This window comes from Petaurus breviceps, unplaced genomic scaffold, assembly GCF_028583685.1.
Source record: "Petaurus breviceps papuanus isolate PSGF00001 unplaced genomic scaffold, PetGlider_PUasm1.0 400, whole genome shotgun sequence".
Taxonomy (NCBI): Eukaryota; Metazoa; Chordata; class Mammalia; order Diprotodontia; family Petauridae; genus Petaurus; species Petaurus breviceps.
The window spans coordinates 6514117-6539095 of NW_027186316.1; the positions used below are offsets into that span (position 1 = coordinate 6514117).

General features: G+C 42.1%; 2 protein-coding genes across 2 annotated transcripts in view; one reads left to right on the forward strand and one right to left on the reverse strand.

The window, feature by feature from the left end:
• TBC1D8B (TBC1 domain family member 8B) overlaps positions 1–24979 on the reverse strand; it is a 116705-nt gene that overhangs the window by 31184 nt on the left and 60542 nt on the right. The window contains exons 3-9 of the mRNA XM_069100471.1: positions 17826–17944; positions 15317–15542; positions 12374–12614; positions 7614–7821; positions 6475–6642; positions 823–972; positions 98–248 (exon numbers count right to left, since the gene is read on the reverse strand). Of these exons, the coding sequence (XP_068956572.1) occupies positions 98–248; positions 823–972; positions 6475–6642; positions 7614–7821; positions 12374–12614; positions 15317–15542; positions 17826–17944 (1263 nt within the window). The remainder of the gene's footprint in view (positions 1–97; positions 249–822; positions 973–6474; positions 6643–7613; positions 7822–12373; positions 12615–15316; positions 15543–17825; positions 17945–24979) is intronic.
• Positions 7453–24979, forward strand: part of LOC138171013 (NTF2-related export protein 2-like) — a 296615-nt gene continuing 279088 nt past the window's right edge. Inside the window, exon 1 of the mRNA XM_069100474.1 lies at positions 7453–7463. The gene's annotated coding sequence lies outside the window, so the exon portion shown is untranslated. The remainder of the gene's footprint in view (positions 7464–24979) is intronic.

Consider the following 24979-nt stretch of genomic DNA (forward strand, 5'->3'; position numbering starts at 1 on the left):
CTAAAAGTATTTTTATTTAGTTGCTACATATTCTATCTACAATATTAACTTGCTCAGTAACTGGCAAAGAATGTGTGTGTGTGTGTGTGTGTGATACCTGAAAAAAGCAACCACAGTTCTCCTCTTAAAGTCTCAGGAATACCCCTTACAACCAAGTCTCGAGTCTTTTTTGTCCGAAACATGCTAATGCCACGGCCATATTCCACAAAGAGTATATTCCATGATTGTTCCTTCATCTTTTCTTTCAGCTATAAGAGAAAACTCAAAGCAACTCATCGTGACAGGGAAGAGACAACCCAAGCACCTTTACTATGCTTCCTGACATTAAGCTGTAATCAAAACCCAGGAGGGAGCTCAAGACTGAGCAAGGTCAATGTGAGCTGAGCCCTCCTCTTAGGAAAGGCCAAAGATTCACTGGAAAAAAATTCACTGTGTCTGATCTTGCCTCCCTGATGCATTCTTTGTTCCGTGGGTAGGTCATTGAGGAACAAAGAAACAAATGAATGAGGAAAGCATGATATGAAGTGATATAAAAATTCAATTATTATTGTTTGATTTAGGCAAAAACACATCCTGAATTCTTTGGTTCCCCCTTATCACCTCAACCACTAGGCAGATAACCATCCAATTCTGTGGATGAGCAGAGTTATTATTCCACAGCTGGCTTTCATTGCTATTTCTTAGTACATGACAGAATTACATTGGTCAGATGGGAGAGAATGTTAGCTCTCAAAAGGGAGACTTTTTTCCATTGTGGATCAGCTTTTTCTTCACTTTCAGAATCTATCTCTGCTCTTAGATTTTCAAGGTCTGTTCTCTTACCATTTTGGAATCAAGATTCTCCAAATCTTGAGGGTGAAATTCTGTCATTAAAGCTTGTGTATTCACAGTCTTGCTGCAATCTTTCTGTCCCATCAGAGAGGATCCCTTAGAAGATTGCCCTGGGCTCCCAGGGTCGGGACTAGGGACAGGCTACAAAGGAGAGTTCAAATGTTACCAGGATAACCCAAGTGCTTTCTAATCTCTATGAGAGAAACACTTTTCAAAATTCTAGTGTCGACTGCAAACCAAAATACAGAAAATATCTTTCTACTAATAAATAAGCTATAATCAGAGATTGTCTTCTCCTCCTCTGGGCTATCAGGCCATGATGGTATCTATCTAATTAATTTCAGGGCACAGTGAAATTTAATTAGCAAACAGGCTTTTTACCAGCTGAGAGGCTCAGGACCAGACAAAAGTCACTTCAGTATTAGGAAGTGTTATGTTTCCTAGCAGCAGGCCGGGGGTCTACTGGGACAAGGCAGAATGCAAGATGAGGCATAAAGGAAAATTCTAACCAAAAGCTAGATATGCCACTGAGCTTGGGACACTGTAATAAAGATCAATGAGGAAAAGCGAAGCCAGTTGATTTTTTTTTTCGTGTTTCATTGATGTCTTTTGTCTATACTTCTTGGTTATTTCAGCAGGGGGGATCCTTCTCCTCACCCCAGGGTGAAACCTTTCTCATGACAAAGAAAACGAATCAAGTGATGGTGACCCAGTCTAACAACATATACACCATCCTGCCCTAGAAGCTCCCCATTTCTCAGTCACAGATTTCATTGTCTCTCCTCTGGGACTCACAGTGGTTTTTCACGTACCCAAGAGTTTAGCTTCCTGGTAAAGATATTTTCAATTACATTGCTATAATTACTGAGTATATTATTCCTTAGGTTCTGCGTATTTCCCTTTGCATCAGTTTGTACAGACTTTCCCATGTCCCTCGGAGTTCCTCAAATTCATGATTTCTTACTAAATAATCATATTGTTATATTCACTGACTACAGAGTTGGGGTTTGATTTTTTTGCAATTCCCTAATGGACTTGCACCCATTTTCTTTGCTACCACAAAGACTCATGTTGCTCCCTAGTTGCCCTCTGCTTCTGTCTCTGACTTGCCACTAGCATAAGTCAAGCGGCAGGATTGCTAGATAAGGGGTGATTTTTTTGCATGTTTCCAAAATGTCATTAAGACCCGGCTTATTTTTTAAAAAACATCAGTCAGTAACAATTATTATCTTAACTGGTAAAAGTCGTTAAAGTCTAGTTATTTTAGCATGGAACACTATTTTTGTAAATAAGGAGCAGAAAATTCAAGGTTTTCATCCAGCTTTTAGACAAAACACACACCTTCCTTAGCATCTGGGCCACCTGGTGGCAGTGTTTCCTAAAAGGAGAAATTATGGTAGGGCACCAGCAGTTTTCCTAAGTGCCGTCCTGAAATTGCAAACCTAAATTAAATTGAATTCAACAAAGGTTTCAGGGCCTGACTCAGTTCTTCCCTCTTCCTCATTTCTGGCCCTCAAACTAAGGGACTTCAGCATTCATATGAATGCCCCTTCAGATGCCCCAACTTCCGGTTTTATCACTGCTTCTATTTCCTCTGACCTACTCCTCAGCTCCCCTGGATTCCTGCCATCAACTGTAAGTGGTCCCTTTCCACGTTCATCCACTGAAATTCCTTAATCTTTTACAAGTCCATCTTTTGCTAGGCTTCATGACCTTTAACCCTGTTCTTCAGTCTCACAGTGATCTCTATCCATCTAGCCCTCAATTCTTTACCAGACCACATCACCCCTGGGGTTGGCCAGTCTGTCCTCCCTTCCCTATCTTGTAAAGCAACTCAACTCTGAACTACCTTCCACCCTATCACTGACCATGTCTTGCCAACCTTGAATTATTCTCCCCATCTGCCACCTTTGCTCCCATTCATGTATTGCTGAACAGAGATGGAGAAAAATCATGACATTGGATTGACTGTGTCCACTACAAATTATGTTATATCATCTCAACTGGATCCTTGCTTCCACAAGGCAAATGCCCTATTCCTCCCTGATTTGCTATCCCATTCACCATTCCATCCCATTCTCCATAAACCTTATGTCTCCAAGCCTCTGGCCTTCTCAGCCAAAGATCTCCTTTCATATTTTCACTGAAAAAATTCAGGCTATTTGCTGAGAGCTCCCTTCTCTCCCCTCTTCTTCATTTCACATGAAATCTCTCATCTCCTTCCACTAATTGTTCCACTTCAGGCTCAGATTAAGCTCTTCCTTTCCAAGAAAAGCCCCTCTCCATGCCCCCTGAATGCCATCCACTCCCAGTTTCTCCAGCAAATTCCCCCCCCCTTTCATCTCCATTCTTTCTTTTAACTTTGATTTCTCCCAATCTATTGGCTACAAATGCTGCCTACAAATGGGCCTAAGTCAAGTCAATAAGCACTTAGTAAGTTCCTACTACAATAATAATAATGGTGATGATGAACGTTTATATAGTATTGTTCACAGGGTACCGGGGAGTCAAATACAAGCCGAAATGAAGACAATTCCTGCCCTCAAGGAACTTATATTTCAATGGAGGGAAACACCACATAAAAAGGAGCTGAAGGAGGTAAATGAGTCAGTGGTGCAGGCTGGAAAGGGACCAATATGTGGCTGGCCTGGGTTTCCTCCTTAAATTGGAGGACTGGGAAGGAACCAATCAACCAGAGAGAAAGGCCACAGGGCTGGAGGGTTCTTCTGATGTGAGACTTAGTCCTGGGGTGGGAGTGAGCTTCTAGGGTACAAAGGTTTCTATGGCATGGCAGAAAATGTTCTGTACAGGTGAATGAATCCTGCCCATTAGCTATAGTCCTATTTCTTTCCTCCCCTTCCTAGATAAACATCTTGAATTTAAAATTGGGGCTGCTGTTTCCTCTCCTATTACTCTCCTCTAAACCCTCCTCCCTCTGGCTTCCTATCAAACTTCTTACCATGCCACACAAACAGCTCTCTCCAAAACTCCCAGTGCCAAATCTCAAGTTGTCCAATCCAGTGGCCTTTTCTCAACCCTCATCCTTTTTGCCCTCTCCACAGCCTTTGACACTGCTGATTTCTTTCTTCTGGACACTATTCTCTTCTAGGTATAGAGGCTACTGTTCTCTCCTGACTCTTTTGACTGCTCCTTCTCGATCCCATCTGCTCATTCTTCATTCAGGTCAAGCCCTCTGACTGTGGGTATCCCCAAGTCTCTGGCCTTGGTCCCCTTCTCTTCTATCAGGAGCTCTTTATCTTTTTTGGGTCATGGACCCCCTGGGCAGTCTGGTGAAACCTATTCTCAGAATAATGCTTTTAAATGAATTGAATAAAATATATTAGGTTACAAAAGAAAACCAATTATACTGAAATATGGTTATCAAATGATTAAAAAAACCAACACAAGTTCACAGATCCAGGTGGAAAATCATTGCTCTGTATTATCTCCATTGGTGATTTCATCAGCTCTCATGGGTTCCATTATCATCTGTATGAAGATGGTCTGGGATCTGCATAGAGTCTATCCCTAGACCTTCTGCTGAGATATAGCTGTGTTTTCTCTAGGAAAACTGAATGTTCTACAGACATCTCAAACTCAACATGTGCAAAACAGAATTCATTATCTCTGCTCCGTCCCTGTCCCCTTTTCCACAACTCTTGGTCTTCTGGACTTCCCAATTCCTTGATGGAATTAGTAGACAGAAGGGCAGGGAGCTATAGGACCAGCAAAGATAGGGGAGGGGAAGCCATGGTAAGAGCAATCAATAACAGATGATCTCCAGAACCTTGCAAAGTGCCTAGCACATAGTAGGTGCTTAATAAATGCATTGTTGATTGACTAATTGAGCAACTGCAATATGCACAGTTGGAGGGATAATTGATGGGATCACAAATTAATCCAACTATTAAAAACCACGTTTTTCAGCAATAGTGTAAGATGATCAGCTGTGAATGACTTAGCTATTCCCGGCAATACAACCATCTAAGACAACTCTGAAGGACTTAGGATGAAAAATGCTATCCATCCCCAGAGAAAGAGTGGATCATGTCTGAATACAGACTGAAGCATATTTTTTTTACTTTCTTATTTTTCTTGAATTTTTGCCTATGTTTTCTTTCACAACATGATAATTATGAATATGTTTTGCATGACTACACATGTATAACCTATAGCAAACTTCTTGCTTTCTCAATGAGGAAGGGTGAGGAAGTTTGAAGAAGGGAGAGAATTTAGAACTCAAAGTTTTAAAAAGAAATGTTAAAAATCGTTTTTACACAACACCAAAGGACTCATGATGGAAAATGCCATCCACATCCAAAGAAAGGACTATGGAGTCTGAATGCAGAGCAGAGCAGACTGTTTTCTTTTTTGTTTTGTTTTGTTTTTTTCTTTCTCGTGGCTCCTCCTATTTGTTCTGGCTCCTCTATACAACATGACTAATGTGAAAGTATGTTTAATGGGAATGTATGTGTAGTGCTTATATCAGATTGCATGCTGTCTTGGAGAGGGAGGAGGGGAAAATTTAAAACTTATGGAAGTGAATGTTGAAAACTAAAAATAAATAAACTTTAAAAAATTGTTTTTACATGTAACTAGGGGAAAAATAAAATACTAAATGCATACAAAAATAAATAAATAAATTTTTTTTAAAAAACTATGGTTTTGTAAAATAAAAGGTGCTATTACTAAGAGGCCATGTGTTGCAGGAGACAGACTGCTAGGTTTGTAATCTGAGGAACTATATTCAAATCTTTTGTCAGGGGAGGCTAGGTGGCACAGTGAATAGAGCACCGGCCCTGGAGTCAGGAGGATCTGAGTTCAAATCTGGCCTTAGACGCTTAACACTTACTAGACGTGTGACCTTGGGCAAGTCCCTTAACCCCAATTGCCCCACCCTCCTCCCTCCAAAAAGCAAAAAAACCCCAAACAAATCTTGTCTGAGACACTAGATGTGTTGCCCCCAGACATGTCATGAAACCTTCCTGAGCCTCAGTTTTCTCATCTGTAAAATGAAGATAACAATAGTATCTACCTCCCAGGGTTGTAGTTAGGACCAAATGAAACAATACCCATTAAAGTGTATGCAAGTCTTAAAGCACTATATTTATTGTTCAGCTGTTTCAGTCGCATTCAACTCTTTGTGATGCCATCTAGGGTTTTCTTGTTTACCATTTCCTTCTCCAGCTCATGTTACAGGTGAGGAAAATAAGGCAAACAGAATTAAATGACTTGCCCAAGGTCACACAGTTGTCCTAAAGCCCTATATATACATGGCACTTAATACTACTACTACCACTTTTTTTTTTCTTTTTGGAGGGGGGAAGGCAGGGCAATGGGGTTAAGTGACTTGCCCAACATCACACAGCTAGTTAAGTGTCAAGTGTCTGAGGCCAAATTTGAACTCAGGTCCTCCTGACTCCCAGGCCGGTGCTGTATTCACCTAGTGGCCCCAACCACTACCACTCCTACTACCATACCACCACCACCACCACCACCACCACCACCACCACCACCACCACCACCACCACCACCACCACCACCACCACCACCACCACCACCACCACTATCATTGTTACTTTTGGAAGGATGAAGCACCATCCAACAGAGCCCTGAGCAGAACAACAGTTGCTGTGTAATTACCTCTGTACTAATTTCCTGCTGTGGAATGGAAACTGCTCCACATGTAAGTTTCAGTCTTGCCACAAGATGCTCAAAGTCTCTGACATCAGAGAATCGAAAGGCTTTCTTGCCTTTGATGCTAATGATGACTGATTGGCTGGAATCATCTCCCTTGTCCACAGAAAGGACCTGGAGAGAAAAGGAAAAACATGAGCCATTTTTTTTTGCCCCCTTATTTTTCATCCAAAGTCTCATGGGGTGTGGTCTCCTGGTTCTGCAGTATAAGGATGGGTCTTGGCATTGAAATCTCAATACTAGCTCAATAACCTTGGGCCAAGTCATTTTATTTCTTGAGGAGGAAGTTTTCCTGGTCTATAAAATATGGTGACAAAAGATATCATTTGGCAGGATTCCCCTTTGCCTGGGCCTGTCTGTGCTTCCTTCTTCCCTCTGTCACTTAGAGTCCGATGGGGGCCTCCCTCTGTAATTGCCTCTTCTATATGCAAATTTTTTGGTCTTTTTTTGGAGGGGGGAAGGCAAGACAATTGGGGTTAAGTGACTTGCCCAAGGTCACAGGGTAAGTGCTAAGTGTCTGAGGCTGGATTTGAACTCAGGTCCTCCTGACTCCAGGGTCAGTGCTCTATTCACTGCAGTGCCACCTAGCTGCCCCTCACTTTTATGCGAACATGTATCCTTCTGAAAGAATGCAAGCTTCCCGAAAACAGAAATTGCCTCATTTTTGGGGTAACTGTGCCTTGGTGCCTAGCACAGTGTCTGGGACTTCAGAAATGCTGGAGGACTGACTTTGGCAAGGCTCACCAAGCTCTGGTTTTCTGTTCTAGTCTCTGCCTCTCTGAACTGTACATACCAGGTGGGATGGTGACTGTTGGTTGCTGGGCACTGGTAGTGCCTAAACACGTACTCAAGCCGGCCCAAGCTCACAACTTGGACTAGTCAATTTCAGGACCTCACCCCTCTCACTATGGAGGTTCTTCTTGCAGTACATGGGGAAGGGAGCAAGGATGTATTAAGCACCTACTATGTGCTAGGCACTGTGCTAAGGGCTTTACAAATATAATCTCAAGTCACTGAGTTTCTAATTGGTGAATACAGTTATTCTACAGCACAATGATGAACTTAAACGGCCTCTATTATCTTACCTCTCTTAGTGGAAGGACTACACTGCAGAGACTGATGTCCTGACTGGCAAAGCAGATATAGTTTTCAAAAACACACATTCTCCCATGGGTAGTCAAGTGGCTAGATGGTACCCGTAAGAAACATTCGTGTACTTCTTTCAGGTTCTCTTCTTTGGGGAGCCTAAAAAATGAACTGAACTGCTCACTGCGCGCCAGGTTCTCCATTGTTCTGTGGGAAAAGAATAAAGGGTGGGTAGGGATTCAGCAGATGGAGATGGGTGAGGATGGACTCAAAAGCAGCTGAGTGGCACAGTAGAGAAAGTGCTGGGACTGAAGTTAGGAAGGCCTGAGTTCAATCCAGCCTCATACACTTCCTTTGTAATCTTGGGCAAGTCACTTTGTGGCTATTTGCCTCAGTTTCCTCACCTGAAAAATGGGGATAATACAGCACCTACCTCCCAGGGTTGTTATGAAGAACAAATGAGAGAATAATTGCAAAGCTCCGAGCACAGTAGGTGCTTAATAAAGGCTAGACATTATTATTATTACTTAAAAAAACAGGGAAGGGGCGGCAAGGTGGCACCTTGAATAGAGCACCAGCCCTGGAGTCAGGAGGACCTGAGTTCAAATCCAGATTCAGACACTTAACACAAAAACTAGCTGTGTGACCTTGGGCAAGTCACTTAAACCCAACTACCCTGCCTTCCCCCCTCCAAAAAAACCAGGAGAGTAAATAAAGGTGTGAAAAACATGGAATGGCTAAGGAAGTGGGTAGGAGGAGTGAAACACACTGATTTCAAAGGGTTAGCTATACAAGCTGACAGAAATTGTTTGTGTAGAGTGTCTGATGCTCTGTTCACAGGGTCTTCATTCAAAAAGGAATTATCCAACCCCAGTCTGCTTGGAGCTCTGAATGACACATGAAAAGACATAGTCTTTGTCTTCTAGGAGCTTCTAGCAGTGCACAAGAGACTGCATTCACACGAAACAATGAGATATCAAAAGGCTGCATTATAAGAGTTAGGACCACAGAACCCCAGAGGTAGAAAGTCCCTTAGAAACCATCAAATCCATCCCTTTATTCAACAGAGGGGGAAACTGAGGCCCAACTAGAGGGGAAAGGACTTGCCTAAGGGCACGTAGCCATGTTAATGTCAGAGTTAGAACTAGAACTAAGCCCTAATAAACCTCAGTTTATTAATGTTCAGTGATAGAGAGTAAGAGATGATGGCTTAGGAACAAAAAAAATAAAGAAAACCTAACATTATTGTGTGGCTATTGTAAAGTCATTTTCAGTTGTGTCCAACTCTTCATGGCCTCATTTAGGGCTTTCTTTGCAGAGATACTGGAGTACTTTGCCATTTACTTCTCTATCCAGTTCATTTTCAGATGAGGAAACTGAGGCAGACAGGGTTAAGTGACTCGCCCAGGGTCACAAGCTGCTAAGTGTCTAAGGCCAACAGTTGAACTCAGGGCTTCGTGATTCCAGGCACAACACTCTGTGCATTGTGGCACTTCCTACCCACCAATAAAGAAATACTTCTTTCTGGTAGGAAGTGTTAACATCGATAAGAATCGTCTTAACAATGAATTCTATATTCATTAAGTGCCTAACCAGAAGGAGCTTGGATGCTGAAGTCGAAGTCAGGAGGACTTATGTTTGAACTCAGTTTCTCTGGCATTATTCCTGACTCTGGCAGGGGAAGGGTCAGGGAACAACTACCCACATTAAGAGGAAAACATATTAAAAATCTGATTGGCTGATTCATCCTCAGGCAGTCCAAGGGAAGACAGCCACTCTTTCCTATGAGGCTGGTCTCTCTCATTCCTCCTTCCAGCAAAATCTCTCCCCATTGTGGCTCATAGATGAAACATTTCAGAAATTACACACCCACACCCACACCCACACCCACACCCACACAACACACACACACACACACACACACACACACACACGGTTGGGTTTGAAATCTTCTGTTAAGGGGTGAATTATTAGAGGTCTATACTCCTTTTATTTTTAAGACACATTTTTTATTGAACACTTGTAAAGCTCACTTTTACATTATTACAAATACTTTACAATAAAATCAGCTGTTAAAAACTGGACATTTTCCTGGCTTTATCATTTTACAGTTTAAGCAAAAGAATGTATCTAAATATAAAGGTCATTTTTCGTAGTATTAAAGCAGAATACTTATGGACTCATAGAGGTCTATACTCCTAAAAAAGCAAATATGGCCCCAACCTACCTTCTGAACAGCATTTTTCATTTATGGCTACCAAAAATCTTTCACATCTGCTTATCAAAAATTAGAAGTAAAACCTAATATATACAAAAGAGAATGCATACTTGAAGGAAGAACAGGTGTTCAATAAACACAGTCATTTGATTAATTTATAAAGAGATCTACGAACAAGGTGGAAAACAAATGGTTGTTTTGGCACCCATTGGAAACCTGGTAAACAGCAATGCCATTTGAGTGGGGTAGTATGTATATTAAGCAATAACTCATACTTGCAAGGGGGTAGCTGTGGCAGAACAGCAAAAGGGCCAGCTTTAGGGTCAGAGCCATAAAGACCAGGGTTGGATGGCCACCTATGAAGCATTCTGGCTGGGAGAGCATAGGTCTGGCACTCCACCTCTCATTGTCCCCAGGCAATTCTAAGACTCCAAGGTGGCAGATACAATACCAGTCAGTAGCTGTTTGTACCACTGAAATCATAGGATCGACAAACTAAAGGCCAAACTCTCTTTCTTTTCGCATCTTCCTGGCCCAGGTAAAGGAAAAATTTGATAAGATGTTTCAAAATTATACTGATGCACATTAAGAGCAAATTATATTAATTTTTCCCTTCATTTGAAATGTCATTTGGGTATGTCTTTTCAATAAGTTAGCATTCTCATAAATGAACTTAAAAGCATGTAATTTTGAAAAGACGCTCTTGAGAAATTATGCAGAGCAAAAAACTCATTTGCTACATTCCTTTTAAACAAAGACTAAGGAGCTAAGTAAATTTTTGACAGATCCCTTTTGAAATGGAAAAAAGGAAAAGAAAAAGCCGAAGAAGACCTTGAAGAGTACCTTTTAACAGCTAAACAAGACGTAAATAGTAAAGACAACAATCAAATGGAAAGCAAACACAAATAGAGATTTCAGTCCCCCAGCTTGGGATGTGGCACTTACCTCTTATTAAGAAACATGTAACACTAATGTTTGTGTACGGTACAAAATGTCTCATCCCTGTGACTAATTCCTTAAAGGCATATAGAAAATTAGCACACACAGGTTCACAATTAAATTCAATCTTGGATTTCAGGTCTATCTTAGTGGTGAGAGAAAAGGGGCAAATGCACCAAGCCTAATGTATGTTGTGAGCCACAGAACCCTGAAATTATTTATTCTGGTCTAGCCAGTACTGCTGAGCAGCGGGCTACTTACTACTTACTACAAAATCACCTGTGTGATTTTGGACAGGTCACTCCCCCTTCCTGGGCCTCAGTTTCCTACTCTGTAAAATAAGGGGTTTTGACTAAATGACCTCTGGGGTCTCTTCTAGTCTTAAAACTCTGATCCTTTGAGTACCTTGGATAGGTCACTCCCCCTCCCTAGGCCTCAGTTTCCTACTCTGTAAAATAAGGGGCTTTGACTAACTGGCCTCTTCTAGTTTTAAAACTCTGATCCTTTGAGTACCTTGGACAGGTCACTTTCCCTCCCGGGGCCTCAGTTTTCCTTCTCTGCAAGATAAGCCAGCCCTCCAAGGTTCTTTCCACCTCTAAATCTTAAAGTCTATAATCCCAAGGAGTCAAAGGGGAATGTGCCTCACAGGTCTCTCCTCTTTTCATATGTACAACCTTCACCTTTCACCTTCATAGTCAGAAGTTCCTTCCAACAGTTACTTCTTGTTACTTTTCTCTCCCTCTCCCTGCATAATCAAGCAAGATGTTAAGCCTTGGAACAAGCCAAAATTAGAGGACAAGATAGACAGCTCAGATAGAATCCATTTGAAAAGGTACAATCCACACATTTATCCAAGAATGAATTGCAGATTTAACCAAGTTAAATATGCAAAAACCCTTGGAAGAAAACCCCTAAGTGATTTCAATGAAAAGCAGTGCAGTTATAACTAACCAACAGCTGCCCAAATGCCTGTAAGGTATCAGAGGGCAGATCTTGGCCTCAGCCTATAGAGAGATACTTCCCTAGCCATAGTGTTTCAGAAATCTGATCTAACCACAGTGACATCTCAAGAGAAAAATTATCCAAGAATAAAGACACAACTCTGAGGGAAGTATACATGAATAAGCATGTCAGTGTATACTGGTGAAATGAGGCCAACAGTCAACACTTGTACCATTATGGCACAAACCAATTAAGAACTTGTGGCAATGGGCGCTAGAAAAGGCAGTGCGCCACAATGGCCAGAGTTCAGAAGCAGAAGGGCAAAACAACCTGGATTTGAATTTCCTAGGGGACACACATTCCATCTTTATGAGCAAGTCACTTAAGAAATGTGCCCAAGCTTCTGGATAATAAGGTCTCTCTGGCTATTTATTTATCACATAGAATAGCTATAAAAACCAAATCACATCAGCTATTACTGGAGTTAGGAGGGACCTTAGGGGCACCTACCCTAATCCACTCACACTGAAGATGAGGTAGAACTAGAGAGGATAACAAATATGGCCAGGGGCACACACAAATCCCACAGAGGCAGATCTGAACCCACTTCAAAAGGCACAGACAAAAAAACACAACCAATTGTAATTGGACTGTTACTACCTTTTGGTGATTTTAAGAGGATCATTGAGGACTAGGTCATTTTCAAATGTCTCCTTGTCAAAAAGTCTTCTTACTGCATAGTTGGCCAGCTGCTCCATGAGAAGGAATGTTTCATTAATGTGCAAAAACATGGAAAAGTAGTAATCTTCCCCCCGGGAACACACATGGATACTCTCGGTAAGAAGGACATTGGATGTTTTTTCAAGTTTGGAGATGGCATCCCAGGAGATAACAAGTTTGACTGCAAAGATGAGTTAAGCAAAGATGTGATTAATTTCTCACTTACATTTATTAGTTAATCAAATTTTTTTAGAATAGCCATTAGCTGTGTGGAGAAAATGCTGCTTAGATTCTAGGATGTAACATTGGTTAAAACGTTATGAACACATAATCAGGGCAATCAGAGAAAAATGTAAATGAAACCTTAAAAACATACATGTGTATACAGCCATTTTTTGTTATTCAGCCTCTTTCTACCAGAATTTTTTTCTCATTAATTTTTATCTTATTTCTAAGTAGCACTTGTTGCTGTGAGGCAGCATGAAAGTTGAGGAATGGGAGTTGGGTTCAAGTACTATCTCTGACATCATCCCTAGGGCAATGCCCTCAGAACAGCCCTTGGCAAAGAGATACAGATCTGCAGTAAAACTTGGGCTCTCACAGACTGGCCAAAAATAGATTCCTGACCAAGTCTCGTGTGCTCATGGTTAGGATTCAGATGGCTCAGAGTGAGTATAAATAGCAACTGTTTCTGCTCTGATCAAAAACTGCTCCCAGATAGATTCTTCTGTGAAGGCAAATGGTCTCCTTTTGTCTCAATTCTTACCCAGTCTTAAATCACTGAATGGGTGTTGCCTCAGACAAACTAAGACATGGGAAAGAAAGATCTTAGCTTAAAAAGGCCAAGGTTTCCCACTGCACCAAGGGCCATTGCCACTGTATGTCTTGCCACTGTACCCTGATGACTCTGGAGAAGAGAGTGAGGCTGATGACTTTGCACAGTCCTGCCTCACTTAAATCTAATTCACTTGTAAGTCAAGACATCCCCCTCCTGATGTCATTGGTCTCCTTCAAGAATGGAGGACCAGCAACATCAACTGATCTGCAAAGGCTGCTTGGTATAATGGGGAAAGAACTAGACTGGAGAGTTGGGAAGACTAGAGTTTGAATCCCACTTCCTCAGTCAACTTCTTAGCTGTATGACCCTGGAGGAGTCACTTACTCTCTCATTTCTCAAGTGTGAATAATAATAGCACATACCTCACGGGGTTAGTGTGAGGATCAAAAGAGACATTATATGCCAAGAGCTTGGCAAATCTTAAAGCACTATAGAAATAGTAGCCATTAACAACTTCATCATCATCATCATCATCTGCAGAGGGAGTTCCTTCACCAGAAATTCTCTATACTGATGAAATCACTGGTCTGCAACAAAAAAAATCCTATTCTGTAGCACTTCCTGTCTTGTTTCTCAGAGGCTACAAGACGTAGGGCTGTTGGACCAAGTAGGCTGGTTACATCATCTTTGGAAAACAGGCACAGTCAGCTTGTAATTTTAAATAGTCTCCATAGTTCAATATGCTAGCCTCGAGCATTGCCCTAGTATATTTACCAAATTCCTTGTGAGGTTCAGGCCACTCTCTGGGCATGTGTAAACCTTGAGTACTGGTGCTTTAGGCCTGGCCCTGGCCAAGCTACATCTTTATATTTCTTCACTTGTCTTTCCCCTTGTTATATTCCAGCTATCCCATTGTCAACCAATCAATCAACAAGCCAACCAGCATTTATTAAGCACATATACTTCTGCTACTATGCCCATAGACTGTTTATTGCCCATGACTGAGAATGCTGCCCCTCTACTGTATTTCTGTGTCTTGGAGACCCTGGCCCCCTTCCAGGATCAATTCATGAGCTGCCTCCAGATCCTCCAGTTGTGAGTGCTCTCTCCCACCTTAAGCCATCATGCATTTCCTTATCTGTGCATATGTTGCACCCCCCAGAAGAAGGTAAGAGCCTGGAAGGCCGGGATAGTTATTTCCTTTTGGCTTTGTGTACCTAGAGGCCAACATGGTGTCATACATAGAGTATGTGCTTAATAAATGCCTCTTGGATTAGATGTAATCAAAATTGCCTATTTGATCTTTTATCTCTCTCCCCGATTAAGAATTCTCCCTCAGGCAGCTAGGTGATGCAGTGAATAGAGCACCAGCCCTGGAGTCAGGAGGACCTGAGTTCAAATCCGACCTCAGACACTTGACACACTTACTATCTGTGTGACCTTGGGCAAGTCACTTAACCCCAATTGCCTTGCCTTACCTTGCCCCCTCCAAAAAAGAAAAAGAGAATTCTCCCTGAATCAGAGACCTGAAAGACTCTTCCTTCCATTCTCAAAGTTTCAATGATGTGACCTTTTATAAATTTTAAAAATCTTTAAGCATATCATTTACATAGATTTTTTTGGCAGCTAGGTGGTGTAATGAATTGATGGAGCACTGGGCCTTGAGTCAGACAAAACTGAGTTCAAATCCAACCACAGACACTTACTGGCTGTGTGATACTGGGCAAGTCACTTAACCTCAGTCTGCCTCAGTTTCCTCAACTATAAAATGGGGATGGATATTAATACCACCTACTCCCAGTGTTGTTGTGAGGATCAAATGAGATGTCTGTAAAAGTACTTAGCATAGGGTCTGGCACATAACAGATGCTTAATAAGTGCTTATTCCCTTCTCTGCTTTCCTTCGTTATTGAACCTTAAAAGTGGTGAAGAGAATATGGAACCAAAATGGAGATAGGTTTTCTTTAGTAATTTGTTATACTGGCTTTAAGTCAGTTACCCGCACATATTGATCCAATTGCCTTGCACACATATTTAAAAACCCAAGGAGTCTATCAGTCCCAAAGCCCAAAGTCATGGTAGAGAACAACAAAAAAACCACTTACTTTCTGATCCCAACAAAAAAGAATAGAAACTCAGAAAGTTGGAGCTAAGATAGAGCCAGCCCTGGCAAGGGACTCGTCCTCTCCAATAACTGCACGAATAATAGGTCACCAACTTCTCTTGTTTGGCTAAACCAAAGCATTTCTCAAATTTCATGAGAGCTTCTCGAAATTTCTCAGGATCATCACCTTTTACAAGAGAATCTTTTCCCTCTTCGGCAATCAGTCCCTAAAGGAGAGAAAAAGAGCTTCTGAAAATGCATTTAATCTAATTGCTTCCTGGAAGGTAATAAATAAAGCTACAGTTTTACTGTATTTTCTCCCTTGGCAAGTGGATTATTCACTTTCACAGCCCCATGGAGACAGCCTCCCAAATCAGTACTGCCAGCCTCGAGCTCTGGACTCAGTCACCTCCATGCCCCACAATGGAGCACCAGGGGCACCTAGGCCCTCGAAGGAATCATGGACGAGCAAGTTTATCAGTTTTCCCTCTTAAAACTGCTCTTTCTTCCACCTTCCTTATTTCCATCAGTGGTAACATCATCCATTCAATTTCCCAGGTTCAAAACCCTGGTGTTTGTCAGTACTGACCTCTTGGGTATAATCAGTCAGCAAATCGTGGGAATATTCCAGCTCTCATATCTATCTCTACCTTCTTATTCCTAGAGAATAGACCTTGTTACCACCCACCTGGGTGCAAGAGGCAAGAGACTCTCCTCCGACCCATCCTTCATACAAGCGTCGGGCTAATTTCTCCTGCCTACTGTGGCCTCTGCTCAAAAATTGTCAGGGGCTCCCTATTCCCCACTTAATCTGTTTTTAACTCCTTTGTCTGGAGTTGAAGGATCCCTACAACCTGATACCTCCTTTTCTTCACAGTTTTCGTTTCTTCTTCATACTCCATGGCCCAGTTACTTGTGCCCTGAACATGACTTAGGCACTTCTGGTTTTCATTAGCTCGTGCTATTAGCTAGGCCTGAAATGCCCTCCCTCCTCTGCTGAATTCCTACCTTCACTCACACTTGTTCAGGAAGTTTTCCCTGATCCTCTTCAGTCTATAATGCATTACATTCCTTCTCTGTATAATGGGTGAACACTTCCCCTAGTAATCAGTTTGTACCTTCTTATATATACTTGTGCATTAGTGTGTTTTGTGTATGTGTTAGAGTTTTCTACCATACTTCCATAAATGCAGGGACTGGGTCTTATCTAAACTTTGCATCTCTATTAGTGCCTACCACTGTGCTCTGCACACAGTAGGGTCTTAATAAACATTTGCCTGGACAGGGGGTTGGCAATTTTACCAAAGTGGTGTTCCAAGTCATTAGTAGTTGAGAGACTGAATAATTTAATGATCTCACCAACTAGCTTTACTAGTCCAGATCAAAAATGGTCCATATCGTCTCATCCCATACAACAGAGACAGAAGCATGTGACAATGACTTTTGTGTGAGAAGCATTGTAAAGTATATCACTGAGGACATACATGATTAGAAAAGGATATGGGTTGATCATGTTGTACAAATAAGAGATGGGACACCATAGATGCTGTTCACAAAATATCATGAGAAGAGTGGAAGATCCCTAAAGCACTGAGTGGATATTTCACAGATGATTTATTGGAAAACATGAACAAGGACTCACAAAAGTGCCCTTTTAAAATAAAAATGCTCCTTGGAAAGGTCAGGTTCTGGTGCCCACACGTGCCTCCTTGCAACCCTGAGGGATTGACCCATTATTTATTATCCCATTAACATTAAGCACCTATGTGTACAACAAATTGTGCCAGGCATTGGGAATACAAAAGTATGTAATATAGGCCCTGCTCTGAAGAAGGTGACAGTCTGATAGTGGGGGAAACATATGCAAAGAACTAGAACACAAGGGAGAGTAAGATAAGGACACAAGGGAGAAGCAGGAAAAGTGCTATGAGAAGAGGGAGAAGGGGGTGATAACTTTCACCCATGAAGGGGGTATTGTATCTGTGCATGTTGTTCAAGAGGGAAGTGGCTTGGTTACAGCATCAGGTGTATGAAGATGAGGCTGGAGTAGGAGGCTGAAACAAGCCTGGGAGTTGCTTGGGACATCAGGACTGGGAGTGAACACTTTATCCAGGGGGCAATGGGTTTGTGAGTAGAGGAATAACATGACCAAGGTTGTGGGTTAGAAAGATCCCTTGGGCAGTGTTGAGAAGGATGGCTTTGAGGCAGGAACAAAACAACGACAATGGTGTAGACAGGAAAGAGGTGGAGAGAGGGTATGGTTGTGTGTGTGTGTGTGTGTGTGTGTGTGTGAGAGAGAGAGAGAGAGAGAGAGAGAGAGAGAGAGAGAGAGAGAGAGAGAGAGAGAGAGAGAGAGAGCATGAAAGCAGAATGAACAAAATTTAGTCACTGAAGGAGGTGCCTTGAAAAATCATAGTCAAAGCTACCTGGAAGCCCCATATAGAGGCTGCTGACTCCATTCAGTTACTAGGATTGTAGCTTTGCTGCTAAGAGGACTCCGAGACACTTACTCTTATCTTTCCATGAACAAAACTAGTGATATCTTCATTTGAGTCAAACACAGATAAGGTCTTCATGACATTTTGTTCCAACCACTCCCAGTGCTTGTATATTTCTTCTCTGTTGGCTCCTGATTAAAAACATGAGAGAGTGACAAAGACGTCAAACTCCACATCATTATGCCTTTACACTTTTGCCATATAGTTTATAGCATTTGCTTGGATCCCGCTGAATTCGGATTATCTTTAAGTACCTTCAAAAGGCAACAGTAACAATAAGCAAGGAAGACTAAGAGTACCAAGATTAGCATCGGTTTCATCAGGGCACCTAAGCAGGTAGTTTTTTTTTTTTATCACCATTAACATTTTTCTAGTAGAAATATAAAGTACTATAATGTGGAAAAGAAAAAAAAGAGTTCAAAATCTGGAAATCATAATTCCAGTAGTAATAATAATAATGAGAGCTAACATTTATAAAGCACATTAAGGTTTGCCATGGGCTTTATATATTTTATCTCATTTCATCATCACAACAACCCTGGGAGATAGGTGTTATTATTATCCCCATTTTACAGTTGAGGAAACTAAGGCAAACAGTTTGCCCAGGGTCATACAGCTAGTAAGCATCTGAGGTCACACTGAAATTCAGAAGTTCCTGACTCCAGGTCTGCTGCTTCTTGGTATTAAGTACCTATCATTATTAGTATCTATTTTAGGGAGTGAGATGGAGGTCAGGACACAGATACATATTGCTATCCTTTATTTTCAAAGATAACATTACTTGAACTGATACAAAGTGAAGGGAGCAGAACCAGGAGAACATGATACACAGTAACAGCGATATTGTATGATGATTAATGATGAATGACTTAGCTCTTCTCAGCGATACAATGATCCAAGACTATTCCAATGGACCCATAATGAAAAAGCCTATCCACTTCCAGAGAAAGAATAATGAAGTTTGAATACAGATTGAAGCATACTCTTTTTCACTTTGCATGGGGTTTTTTGGGTCAGTGTTTTCTTTCACAACATGACTAATATGGAAGTATGTTTTGTGTGATTGCACATGTATCAAATATATCAAATTGCTTGCCTTCTAAATTTGGGGGGAGAGGGAGAGAATTTGGAACTCAAAATTTTAAAAAACGAACGTTAAAAATTGTTTTCTTGGAAAAAATGAGATATTTTTTAAAAAAAGATAATATTGCTAACAATGTATCTGTAATGGGAATGTAAATTTTAAAGATCTTCCCTGCCCCTAGGCTAAAGTGCACCTGGAGCCTGGGGCAGGAGGCTTGTTTTTTCAGTAGATACTTTGCGATTGGCCAGTGGGTCAAGAAAGTTGTAGATTCTCTGAGCCAGGAGAAGGCTATATAAGCCCTGACGTGTACCTTTGTTTTGGGGGCTCACTTTGAGAAGCGTTCTGTGATTTGATCAGATGAAACTCTGGAAAACCATAGTCCAGCGCCCCCCAGCTTTGAAACCCAGATGTTGTTTGGTATGGATGTAATGGTTGGACAGTTTGGAAATCTCTCTACTTGATCTGATTCTGTCTTGATAATTCTGTCTGTATACTTTGAAGTTCGTTGTGCTGACCTCTTTCCCCTGAACTACCGTGTTTCCTCGATAATAAGACACTGTCTTATTAATTTTTTTTGGACAGAAAAACACCAGAGGGCTTATTTTCAGGGGAGGGCTTATTTTAATGAACATTGACAGCAATTTTAATAAACAAGGAAATGTGAACAAAAAAATGTACCAGCAAGCAAATCACTGGGGAAGAACAGGATGACGTGCTCACTGCTGCAGCTCTGATTGGATGCAGCTCGGAGTGGGCATGTGTTTCACAGGGGGTGGGGGACGGTGCATACAGAGGGTACTGTAATGTAGCGTGTAGCACAGGGCATCACCTTCACTACAGTAGCAATCTCAATAGGGCTTATTTTCGGGGGAGGGCTTATTTTAGAGGAATCTTACACAGTAAGGGGAGGGCTTATTTTCGGGATAGGTCTTATTATCGGGGAAACATGGTAGGTAAACGATACATATTTGACTGATTAAAGTAAGCTTGTTAACCCATTTTGAGTTGCTTTCCTTTAACAAAGCAGATCTAAGAACCTGTGTTGGCAGATACCCTGGGGACGCTGGGGTGCTTGCTGCTACAGTATCCCAATACCTCATTAGAAAATAAACTCCTGTTTCATTCTCTCTTGGTTATTCTCAGCACCTTATATTAGAGCTTAGCATTTAATAAATGCTTGCTGATTGATAATGGCTACATGTGTTAAAGTGAGGAAAAGATCAATTATAATCAACAATGAATACTTGGACACTTAAAAAAAATCGTACAGGGGCAGCTAGGTGGCTCAGTGAATAGAGCACCAGCCCTGGAGTCAGGAGAACGTGAGTTCAAATTTGGCCTCAGACACTTGATACTTACTAGCCGTGTGATCTTGAGCAAGTCACTTAACCCCAATTGTGCTGCCCTCCCCCCTCAAAAACAAACAAAAAACTGTCCAGTGGTGGTCTGCAAATTTTAAGAACCTACCAATCTCTACAATCCCTGGAATCTCAGAGTCAGAGGGACCTCAGAGGTGGTCCAGTCCACTTCTGGACAGCTGTCATGGGATAGGATTACTACCTTTAATGACAGAATTTCACCCTCAAGATTCGTAGAATTTTGATTCCAAAATGGTAAGAGAACAGACCTTGCCTCTCTTTGGTTGATGCTAATTGTTTCCATTAGTGTGCCCTCTAGAGACACTCCCACCCAACAGCCTTTCTGGTACTTGAAGGGAGCTGCCATGCCCCTCCCCCCCATCTTCTCTCCAGTTCCTTTAACCAGGCCTCTGAAGTAACGGCCTTTAGTCCTCACTGGCTGCCCTTTTCTGAGCATGCTCTACTGTGTCTCTATCTTTCCTAAGGTGTACAATCTAGGACCAAACACAGGACTCCCAGATGGAGTCTAGCCAAGAGAAAAGAAAGTGAAACTGCTGTCTCTCTTCTTTGGGGCACTATGCTACTTTTAATGTAGACCAGGAGAGCCACAGCATCATCTGAGGCTAAAATATACAATGCCAAGGGTGAACTCTTGGAGTTTTCTATCAGGGACCCCCTTCCAAGAAGCCATTGGCCCATCAGTGACTGCGCTATTGCTTAGCTCCCATCTCTCCAGTTCATCCCTAAGGATTGAACAAGACGTTGTCAAACATTTTGCTGAAATCCAGAAACTCTCTAGGAATTCTCTATTTAAAGTACTCCCTTGACCTACAAGCTCAAAAGAGAAATGAGATTGAGTCTGGCATGACCCAATCTTGATGAACCCAGGAGGGTTTTTAGTAATCTCAGCTTCCAAATCAGCCATTAATAAAATAGTCTAGAGTTTGCCAGGAACTGAAGTTCACTAGCCCATAGCCTGTATGCCCTCTTCTGAAAGTCAAGACATTTACCTATCTCAAATGCTATGACATCTCTTCCATTTCCTTCCCTCTTTTAAAGATCAGTAAGAGTAATAGCAATCATGTGTCAGTTCTTTGAGTATCAGAGGATTTTTTTGTCAAGACCCACACACCCTTTAATCATGGTTAAATCAATCAGAATATTATTGGAGAGAAGAGTGATGGAAGCAATGATACAGAGTAACTGAGTCTTTCTACTGACCCTGGAAGGCGAGCAGCCGTGCGTCCAAGGTCAGACCCAGTGAATTGGGTGACAGGGTTGGGAGAAGTAGGGATGTTGGGGGAAGAGAGAAAGGCAAAGTATTCCATCCCATGCTTCTCAAGAATCTTCCCAGCCCAAATTGAACGATGTTTCTTTTCTTTTTCTTCTTTAGAAAGAGTGTTTTTCCTTCCATCTCTCATCTTGGTTCTTTAAGGGGGGTTGGGAGGGAGGAGGTGTGCCTGTCATCATTTCTAAAGCCATGGGTGGTAACTGTTACAGGACTCAATGTGCTCCTTCCAGACAGACACAGAGAGAGATTTAATGCAGTGCAAAGCTCAAGCAAGAGTCATTATCAGTCTCAGCACCGAGACTGCCTCAGAGTAGCTCTGGTGGGAGGAGATGGCTGTGAGCATGTTACTTTGGGAGTACACAGGAACCAGATGGGATCCTCTTGGAAGATGACGGCTCCCAAAAGCCATCTCTCCAGGATGCAGGCACCCTGAACTCCAACGTGGGTTTAGTTATAATTGTTTTTCTGATGTTTGTGCTTTAGAGCTGGGGGTTGGTTTTGGTTTGTTTTTGGCTGATAGAGCCATACTAAATTTTCACGGGCATAAAATCCATAGGAAGTCCTATCTACCCACAAAAGGGAAAATTATTAGACACAACTGTCCCTCTGATTCTGGAGAAATTCTCCTTCCTCCTAAAATATAGTCCTGAGGGGCCCTGGAGATGAGCTGATGCTGTCCAGAGTACCCTCCTTGGGATCTTCAGATTCAGATGTGAAACTGGGGTGAGGGGAGAACAGGGAGGAAGGAAAAAGTAAGCGAATGTCTCAGGTGGGACAGGGTCAGCTGAGAGCAGCCCAACATGCACATCCTGGCTAGTTCCCGTGGGTCACCTCCAGTTCCACCTGGGCTGAGGGCCAAAGGGGCAGTTGCTATAGGGCTGAGGTCAGACAAGGATCCCTGCCCTTGAGCATAGGGGGGGAACTGGTGCAGGCTCAGTACCCAATGATCTAGGCAGCTTGATCTCATTGAGAAGACTCTTAGCATCTCCCCCCTTATCTTCTGTTTCGACTCCCTATTAACCATTTTTGTCCTAGCTTTCCCAAAGAGGTGCTCTACTAAAAACCTGGGTTGCATAAAAAATCATGTGTAACTTCCTTGCCTTTTCTACCATGAAATTTGACCCCCTAAAGTACCTGCTATTTCTCCTCCAACAAACATTCCCTCCATGTTGGTTTGAGTTGAGCCCAGAAAAGCTATTCCTCCTTGTTACCACCTCAACTTTTGAAGGACAAAAGCATCCATCGCTAAATCATGAATTTACCAGCTGCTGTGCTTTGTACAGAAAGAGTTCCAGCAGATGTCCCGATTACTGAGGCATCATGCCTTCATACCAGAGTTGTGATGCCATGAGTCTCAAATGCCTTGTGTAATTTGGCTTTCTTTTCACGTGGTCTAGAGACTATCATGAAAATTTTGCTTCTATTCTCCTCTTCGCTTCCTGATCCCATACAAACCCTCTCTACCTTGTTCTCCCTCAACTTGGGTCCCTGGACTCTTAACATGACTCTAATCTCCTCACAACCCCTCACTCCTCCCCTTACCCATTCTGCTCCTTTTGGATGAAGCGTACCCTTTCAGAGGATACCTTAGAGGCATGGCACAGTAGACAGAGAGCTGGCCTTGGAGCCACTTAAACGCAGAACCAGTCATGTCCCACCTCCTACGCATCCTGATGGTGTGACCATGGCCAAGTCACTCAGCCTAGTAATGGTCCAAGCAGTTCTTTCAGACTCCAAGCTGCAGAGAAGGTACCACTCTGTATTGGTAGAGAGTTTTCTCACCTGGAAGTTCCCTAGGCCAATGAAATCATATGTCCAGCTCCTATCCCTCTCCCCTTCCAAAGTCCTATTTCTAAATCATGAGTCTCACCAAATTTCAATGACACAAATCAGGTGGAAGATACTTCCTTGCATTGAACTGTCTAGTTCTTCCTGATTATTGCCCATTCTTTGCAGATCTATACATAAATATGTGAAGCCACAGATTTTATTACCAATACATAGTGGCAGTTTTCTTCCTCCCCTTTCCTTTTCAGTTGAAAACCCTCTCAATCAGATTCACAAGATTTTAGGCAAACAGGCTTTTGATAAGCCTGGCCAAGAGCCCATCATACCTTTATTTTAAGCTGTGGTCCAGAAACCTTAATCTAATTCTCAGACACCTTCACTCTCCAAATATGCTTCTCCCTTCTGACCCCTCTCCCTTCAATCAGCGGTAGGAATGAAAACACTATCTGTCCCCTATGGTCTTCAATTTAGTGCCCAGCACGCTGTAAACCTTTGCAAGGCTTTTTAGGTTCCTTCTCACTTGAACATTTGTTCCCATATGAATCGTTCATAGTGGAGAGCTGTCATCGGATTCGAATTCTGCCTTCATTAGTCAGTCTCTGCTTGGGGAGCCACCCCTTCCCTTACTAGACAGTGTGTGAAAGCAGAGGATGAATTGGAAAAGGGAGAGAGCTCTGGAGGATGTTTTTCAGCATCTTTGGCTGAATCTGTTTCATATTTTTAAAAATTAAGAAACTGCATTTCACTTACTACTGACAAGGAAAGGCATTCACATATGAAATTGAGAACAAGAGAAAAGAAAAACAAAAAACCTAAAAAATAAAGTTCCCAGTGATTAGAAAAGCTTTCACAGAGTAGCACAGGGGCTACCAAACTGGCCTTGGCTCAGCTCAGAGGCCCCTGGGAAGGCCTCCTCCTTCCTACCACTTCCCCTACCTGTCCAGGTGCTAGGGCCCTTCCCTATTACCTTATATACCCCATGTATTGACTTCTCTGTATTCGTGTTGTCACCATCCCCTCCTCCTTCCTCTCAACCTCCTACCCCACAGAATGGAATCTCAAGGACACAGACTGTCTTGGATTTGTCCAGTTATGTACCTGGAGCCTAGGACAGGCACCTAACAGATTCCTGAATTTTAAAAAAGAGGAGGAGGAGGAAGGGAAGGAAGAAAAGAAGGAAAAGAAAGGAAGCAGGGAGAAGGAAGAAAGAGAGAGAGGTAAGAAAAGAGAAAAGAAAGGGAGGGAAGGAAGAAGGGAAAGAGAAAGGAAGGTAGGAAGAGAGATAGAGAGAAAGAAAGGAAGAATGAGAAAGAAAGAATGGAAGGAAGGGAGAGAGGGAAAGAGAAAGGAAGGTAGGAAGAGAGACAGAAAGGAAGGAAAGAAGGAAGAATGAGAAAGGAAGGAAGGAAGACAAAAGAAAAGGAGAGAGGGAAGAAGGGGAAAAGGAAGGAAGATATGAAGAGATAGAAAAAAAGAAAGGAAGAAAGAATGAGAAAGAAAGGTAGGGAGAGAAATATAAAGGAAGATAGGAAGAGAGATAGAAAGGAAGGAAAGAAAGAAGAATGAGAAAAAAGAAAGAAAGAAAGAAAGGAAGGAAGGAAGGAAGGAAGGAAGGAAGGAAGGAAGGAAGGAAGGAAGGAAGGAA